General features: G+C 54.1%; 1 protein-coding gene across 1 annotated transcript; it reads right to left on the bottom strand.

Moving 5' to 3' along the window:
* Positions 1-16: 16 nt before the first annotated feature.
* irs4b (insulin receptor substrate 4b) lies at positions 17-6,783 on the bottom strand. The gene is made up of 2 exons (XM_019856183.1): positions 2,575-6,783; positions 17-59 (listed from the first exon to the last, which is right to left on the bottom strand). Exons 1-2 carry the CDS (start codon positions 6,458-6,460, stop codon positions 55-57), a joined length of 3,891 nt encoding a protein of 1,296 aa, XP_019711742.1. The 5' UTR covers positions 6,461-6,783; the 3' UTR covers positions 17-54.
* Positions 6,784-7,926: the final 1,143 nt, after the last annotated feature.

Here is a 7,926-nt window from a genome sequence, read left to right as displayed (position 1 = left end):
CAGTCCCGGTTTTTTTTGGGGGGGGGGGGGGCCCTCCTCTGTCGCTCCTGCTGCTCAGTCTGTGAAGACACACAAACTGATTACTCACGGGAGTTTTTATGAAGATGCTTATTCCATTTTGGGGCGGGGGCGGGGTTATGTAGGACTTTTCTTCTATTCAGCAATATGCAAATACATCGAAAAAGAAGATGAACGGCAGAATTCACACCGTTTTTCTTTTTTAATCCAAGCGCATGCACTTCTCTGCCTTTCTGTGACTCTCCCAGTCTCTCTGTCTCAATTGCATTGCCCTGAGGAACAACAGCAAGTCGTACTCAAACACTGAATGGATGGACATGAGCACTCACGAGTTTAGAGGAGGACAAAATCTTATAGCCGCTTTTAAAAGAGACATTCAACGGAAGCACAACACCCCGAACTTTTTTGTGAGTCGGGTGTATCTTTGGTAAAACGAGGGAATGCGGCCGGTGGACTTTGGCTCGTGCCCGGTGTGACCCCTGGCGACGGCGACCGTGCAGCTGGGATATTCCACCGAAAGCGAGGCTTTTGTCTGACAACAATGCCAGCGGGGGCGCCACAATACGGACGCTTTAGCGGGCGGCACGGCTGGAATGCCGGCGAGCCCGTCTGCACGGGAGGCCGGACTCGCGACGCCTCGGCAGAGTGATAGCAAAGGTGGAAAATAATATATACACATATACAATGGTACCTCGACTTAGGAAATTAATAGGTTCTGCAAGAAATTTCTCAACTAGAAAATGTAAGTAGAGACGCGTTTTCCATGCAAATGCCCTAATCCGTTCCAAGCCCCACAAACATCAGCATAGTGAGCCATTGCCCGACTGATAAAACACTTTTTCTGGGTGACTCACATTTACGTAAAACTATCGCAACGCCTCATAACCGGAGGGGCCAGTGACGAGGACGCTGCATATACACACAGCTATCTATCTATTTACCTAGATAGATACCTCCGGTTGAGGTCCCTCTTAGCCAATGGGATGCCAGGAAAATGCTATAGATAGATCGATAGATAGATAGATAGATAGATAGATAGATAGATAGATATCTATACACACACACACACACACACACACACACACACACACACACACACACACACACACACACACACAGTATATTATGTGACGGATAATTCCGTCTGTGAAACCCTTGGGAGCACTCTGAGAGGAAATGGAGGTCTTGTTACAAGCACGCCCATAAATTCACATCAGCCTGGAAATAGACGTGTAAATATAGAAGGCCGCTGACCGTATAGGTGGCAACGTGAGAGCAAAAAGGCCACACACACACACACACACACACACACACACACACACACACACGCACACACACACACACACACACACCTTTCTCCGACATCTCCCCTGACCCCAGCGACAATCCACCGTGCACTCCCGCTAACCCTTTATCGCCCCATATCCACTCCGCAAAGAAAAGGGCATCTTCCCACACTGCTTCCTTAGCGCTCCAGATGCAACGGCTAAAAGACGCCCCCCCACCCCCCCGCGCTATAAACGAACCAGGTGTGCTGCCATCACGTCCATACCGCAGCTGAGAGCAAAGCGCATTCCCGAGAGATGATGCCGTTCCTCCCGGCCCCCGCCGCGACGATGACATCAAAGCGTCGGCGGCCGTGACTCACACACACGGTGGCCGAGCGCACGCCGATCGCACGCCGATCGCTTGCTCGAACAATCGCGACTCGTGCCCGCCATCGCACATTTGCCGAGGACGTGAACTCGACCGAGGGAGGACGGAAGCCACGACGCATCGTGCGCAAACAGCCGACAGCCGCGCACGCCCGTCCGATAGAACGGTCGTCTTCATTTTGGAATATTTTAAAACTGCTTTGAATTGATATTAAACCGTTTTCACATTATTGTTTGGAATTAAGCGCAGACAGATGAGCGGTTTGAGTTTTAAAGGTGGTTCGAGTTTTTGTTGTCACGCGCTTGCCAGCGGGACATTTTAGCCAATCATAAACCCGCAAAGCAAAACTTTCAGCCGATTTTTTTCTGACGCAGATGATGATGATACGCCGATGTGTCAAACGATTGCAGTGAAGCGCCAACCACTGCCAAGGAGGATTTACTCGATGTTAGATTTAATTTTTTTTTTTTTTTTGCCTTAAGTATCACTGGCTAGTATCGGCAGCCTGCATAAGAACCCGATACCTTAAACTAAAAGCAGTAAAACGGGAGCTAGCAAGTCCTTTGCGTCTACACCGGGGTCTTTGATCGTGTTAGTATGCACAACATAATAATATTGCAAGAGTTGCACTGAGGCAACCGATCATTTATTTTCAAGAAGTTTAAGGTTAGGCCACACTTTCATTTCAACGTACGTATGCCACACCTGCTCGCTCGCCTGTTTTGGCCCATCTTTGCCGGTTTGGCAGATAAGGTTCACAAAAATGGCGGTGGGGTCTCAAAACACGCTTCTATGCCCCCAATTTCCTCTCAGTCTTGCTTCTCCACACAAACAAGAAAGTTTCCATTTCAAAAGCAGGCGCGCACACACACACACACACACACGAACGCATGTACTCACCCTCGGTTGTCATGGAGACACCGTCTGATTTGTCTAGACTGGCGTAGGCCCCGTTCTCTGGCATCGTGGAGCTCTCGGCGACGCCCGTCGCCGGGGTTGCGTCCGCACAGCTCCCGACATCTCTCACCTCCAAGGCGATGTAGTTGAGGCCATTTTGGTATCCCACAGACGTGTTGCTTCCGTACATTCTGCTGGTCGGGGTCGAGGAGGATGCCGGGGCGCCGGTTGCCACGCCCGGGTCTGATGAGCCAACCGGAGCTCGGTCAACTGGCGGGTCCCCGCGGCTTTCCACAGACATCCACACGCTGTCGAAGGACGCCAAGCCGGCGCATCTGGAGGCTTGGACTTCAGGTGCGTGTGAACCGTTTGAGGTCGAGGGGTCCACCGGCGTCAAGTGGGTGGCGGAAGATGGTCCCCCGGAAGGCGTTGAAGTCGAGGAGGAGGTGGAGGAGAAGGTTTCCGAGCTGTGTCTCCTCCTGCCTTGAGGGTCGGCGCGGACGACCTTCGGCTCCAGGGGGTGCGGCGATGCCCTCGCTGGGCTCCTCGGGGGCAGCGTGGGGGGTATGGAGGAGGAACCGTGGCCGTAGCATCCCTCCATCACGCAGAGATGCTGCAGCATGTCAGTGGGGCTCGCTGGAGTCCTTTCGCCCTTCCTGCTGTATATCATATTCGTGTAGTCGTCGCCCGCTGACCTCCAGTGACCTCCAGCGTGGACCCCGCCGGGGGAGGCCGGCGCGGCGGGATTGCTAGCCAAGGGTCGGATATAGCTGGGCGGGTTCCAGGGGGCCACCAGGCTGGGTCGAGGTGACTGGCTCTTATCTAGACACCCGTCGCTATCCTGATGGTCACGGCCCACCTCCATGCTCATGTAGTCTTGACTGGTTTGGGGCAAGGGAGGGGTTCGCCGGTGGTCGCCGGATGCCAGGGCGGGGGCTTCATCGTCGGTGGAAAGCACGTAGGCGGGTGGCTGCTGTTGGCGGGGGTAATGATCACCAAAGTCGATGTTGATATACTCTCCGGGACTCGAGGGCCTCCCAGTTGAGGGCCCGGCCGTGGGGGCCGAGGTGGAGGCAAGTGCGGATGAGGTGGGGGGTTCACTGACTCGCGGCAGACCGTGGAAACTTCTCCTGCCTAAAGGGAGGCGGTTGGGTCTCACGACGCGCCCGTCGGCCATGGCGGCTGTGGTGTGGTGGGCTCCGTAAGGCGGGGGCGGGTGCGAGGGTGTGGAAGTGCAACCGCCGCCGCCGCCCCTCTCAGGTGTGGACAGGGAAGCCGTGGCAACTGACGAGTGGACCGCCTTGGCCAGAGAAGCCATTGGAACGTAGTCGTCGCACTCCTTCTCATCGCTCTCTCTGGTGGGCGCCTTGTAGGAGCGAGGGAGAGAAAAATAAGGGCTGAAAGACCTCCAGGCGTCGGCGCCGTAGGACGCGCTGCCGCCTTCCGACTTCTGCCCCGTACTGCTGGTGCACAACATGTCCATGTAGCCCGCATTCGCGGGTCTCTCCGCGATGCCGTCGCTCCCGCTCGCACCCGCCGCGCTGGAGCCACCGTGGGGGCTGAGGGAGGCCTGAACCGGGGAAGGAGAGCTGCCGCGGCATCCCGGTAGCATCATCATGTAGCCGTGGGTGTCGATGGAGGACTGCGACTGGGGCTTGGCCGAGCGCGGGCCCAAAGTTGGGCTCTGAAATTGATGGGGGTGGGAAACCGTATGAAAGCTGGGATGCATGGGCATGTAGTCGGGAGGCGTGTCTCTCGGCGACGGAGCCACGCCGTGCAACATGGGCACGTAGCCGCTATCTTCCTTGGTGGAGGAGAGCAACGTCGAGGACCGGTTCTGCTGGCTGTGCTCGGAGCAGGAGCTGCCCAACGCGTCGGCCCCTTCTTCCGACGAAAAATTGGTTTGAGTCATTTTTTGATAAACGGCTACTCCGGGTCCGGCGCTTCTCCTCCTCCTGTGCGAAAAAAAACGTTCGTCCTCGGCCGTCGACGTGCTCTCGTCTCGCGGTGTGTTGGCGCCGCTGTTGTTCCCGGAGCCGGCGCTGGTGCCAAACACGTCCCTGTTCCAGCCCACGGCCATGTAGTCACTCAGGCAGTTCTCCTCTCTGATTGGCGGGGTGTTGCCCAGGGAATCGGGGGTGTTGCTGCGCACCCTGAAGTACCTGAAGTCACCGGGGCTGGATCCGTACTCGTCGGAGGAGTTGAAGCCACCGTCGGATGGAGAGCCACATATCGAAGCGCTGGATGGGCGGGTGAGCGTGTCTGAGACAGAACCGTGGCCGCTGCTGGAGGACACGCTCACCGGGCTTGTGGTGAAAGGGTGGGACACTGGGAGGGAGGCGGAGCGGGCGTGGTAGTTCGAGGCCGATGACCCCGGGATGGCCCGCACATGGCGCCCGCCGCCGGCGCCCGTGCTGGCGTTTCCCGTCGCAACGCCGCCGCTGCCTGCCTGATCCCCCTCGGCGCGGCCAAGATGAGGACGCCCTGAATTCAGGTGGACCAAGCTTCCCGTGGTGGAACGAAACAGCCGGCTCATGGTGCCCTCCCCCTCGCTGGATGTGCGGAAGCGGTAACCGCTGGCACCCGAGCTCTTACTGGACGGCGGCGTTCCCACCACAGATTCCAGCCTGGATCGCCGCTGCAGGCCCGTCTGGCTTGGCGGGAGGTTGCTCAGGTGGCGGTGCGTGGTGACAAACGGCATGGGGTTGGAGCCCGACGACTGGCTCTTACTCCGGGGCCTGACCTCCACATATGCCTTCAGAGCCTTCATGGTATTGAGGAGGGTCTCGTGCATTTTCTGCGCCACCACGGAGTCATCCACCTGCATCCATATCTCCCCCGGCCCAATCGACGAGAAGCGGCCCACCTCGATGAAAAAGAAGCTTTCAGAGTTTCCGCAGCGCCTGATGTTCATCAGGTGCTGGTTCACGCAGGGGGTCTCCGAGTTCAGCTTGATCAGGTGAAGGGTTTTGGATGAGAGGCATAGGCGATACAAGCCTGTGAGGTTTTTAGTTTGACCGAGTCCTTTGGGTTTGACGTTCACATGCCACACCTCCTTGAAAACGGTGCCAGGGGTGACCGTACCATATCCATCATCTAAGTCATCCGTAATTAAATGCCCCTTTCTGCCCTCGTTCATCAACTCACTGATCGCCACGTACCAGTCCTCCTGGTCCTGCTCACTCTCCGCCACAATAGCAAAGTACTCATCCTTAGTGTAAAGGGCAATGAGGTGTTTGTTTTTTGAATCTGCCCTCTTGTTAACAGTGAAGCATTGGTAGAGGTAAATCACCCTCTTTGGGGAGGAAGGGCCCACCGGGCCGGCTCCCCCGCGCAAGGTGCTCCGGAATTTCTTCTCATTGTCGTAGTACTCCAGACGGCTGGGACCCAGGTGGCTGGAGGCGCGAAGCACGAAGAAGCGCTTATGTCCGTGCTTTTGCTTGCGCAGGTAGCCACACTTTCGAATGTCGTCCACTGCATCCGGTGGGTTTGACAAGCCGCCAGTCTCGTACGCAAGGCCGCTGCTGCTGCTGCTGGTGGTGGTGGTGGTGCTGCTGCTGCTTTGCTCCACCGGGGAGGACGATTTTTTGCCCGGGGACTCGGCGACATCCGCGGAGAGATGGTGAAGATGATGATGCGACGCCAGCTCGTAGTGATACGACTCAAGGTGGTGGTGGTAGGAGGGCGGCAACTGATGGGAACGAAATCCGCCGCCGCTTCCCCCTCCTCCACCGCTGATGTTAATTATCGGGGAAGGGGGTTCCCTGACCGAGCCGTCTACGTTTGCGTCGGCAGATTTGGACCCCACGGTTCTCTGCTGCGTCTCCAGCATCAACTTCGTTGCCTTGCCTTCCTGATAATTCGTGAAATTTGCCATCGGAGAACGCATTCAAAGGTCACTTTACTTGTAAGCTAATCCAAGTGGACCACTACCCCATTCTTGTGTAGGGAGACGAGTGCCCGAGTCCGGCTAGGCCAGCTAATGCACGGCTCAGATTTGCACAATTCGCCGAGCGGCGGTGTTTTTTATTTTTATTTAGTTAGTTAGTTTTTGAAAAAGTGTCCCTTCGCCCTTGTGCCATCAAAACAGCTATTGCACTCGGCCCTGTTTTAAGAGATGAAGCCTACCGTGTGCAGCATGGCCACGTTCAATCGCGTTTCTCCGGCTAGTTGTTAGCAACTCGCTCCCTTCTCCGCCTGTACACAAGTCGAGCGGCCACAGCACAAACAACACGTGATCACAAACGTCACGAGCAATAGGCTGGCTCAAAGCTCCCGAAAGCAGTGTTTGATTGGCCCACTACTGTGAGTGACAAACCATGATAGACATCTCGACCAATTGTTAAAAGAACAACATGGCCTGCGTCATTAGCAGTGACCAATCACAGAACACAAAGTTTCACTGTGTTTAAAAATAGGCGTCAACTTTGAGGCTTATTTCGAATGGGATCTGAACGTTGCCAGAGAGCTGTTGGGATGTTCAAAACTGATCTCACACCTGCTGACAAACCTAAAATCTTGACTTCGAAAGTATAGCAATAGAAAACGACTTGATAATTTACTTTGTTTTTTTTCTTATTTTCGTGCTTAACCCTCGTTGTTGTAACACGGTAGAGGGCCTCGCATTACCTGACTTACTCCACTATCACATTACAATAAAAACCATCAATATTGTGACAAAAATTCAGTTCAGCATCAATATCAATCTATTAACACAATAAAACATAAAATAAATAAAGACACCATACTAACCAGAGATGCTTATTATTAAATGTACTCGAGTGCAGATAGGTACACACACGTTTTGCTCGTAGAACTTGTACTGCTCTAATTAACCAATCAGAGGACAGAAAAATGTGGACGTTTATGGGAATCATATTTGAAATTTGACTGAAGAAGCACCAAGGTCACATCTGCCAACAAAACTGATTTTGAAAGCTTGGGGGCAGTTTGACTGGACACGGCAGCACAAAGGCTTACATCTAATTAGACAAAAATCTTCCATCCACACTGTACATGTACTGATGAAAACAGTGCAGCCGGAAGAAAAACTGTTTGCGGCATTGTATCATAGTCCATCTGAGTATCGTTTAACTTTCAAAATTAAAGTTTTATATGCTGCGTCCAAGGTGAATAATTAACTATATGACAAAGGATGTAACCCTCATGAATCATCAGACGCATTTCAAGGCAAGGTCTCTTTCTTGTTACTCCAAAGAAGTCCGACCTTTCGTGACCGTCTTGAGAAACAACCGGACACATAATATTGTGTTACTCACATCCAGTGCTTACAAGTGTGAAATGTCTCCCCTTTACATGTGCTTTAGACACTGGTGCGAAATAATGGCAGCAATC

The sequence above is a fragment of the Hippocampus comes genome, unplaced genomic scaffold (assembly GCF_001891065.2).
Source record: "Hippocampus comes isolate QL1 unplaced genomic scaffold, H_comes_QL1_v1.1 scaffold246, whole genome shotgun sequence".
Classification (NCBI taxonomy): Eukaryota; Metazoa; Chordata; class Actinopteri; order Syngnathiformes; family Syngnathidae; genus Hippocampus; species Hippocampus comes.
Note: the sequence above shows the minus strand (reverse complement) of the source record. Positions and strands in the feature narration are given on the sequence as shown.

What these genes read in the sequence shown, in the direction of transcription:
- irs4b (XM_019856183.1), bottom strand. Translation starts at nt 6,460, where the DNA reads ATGCGTTCTCCGATGGCAAATTTCACGAATTATCAGGAAGGCAAGGCA.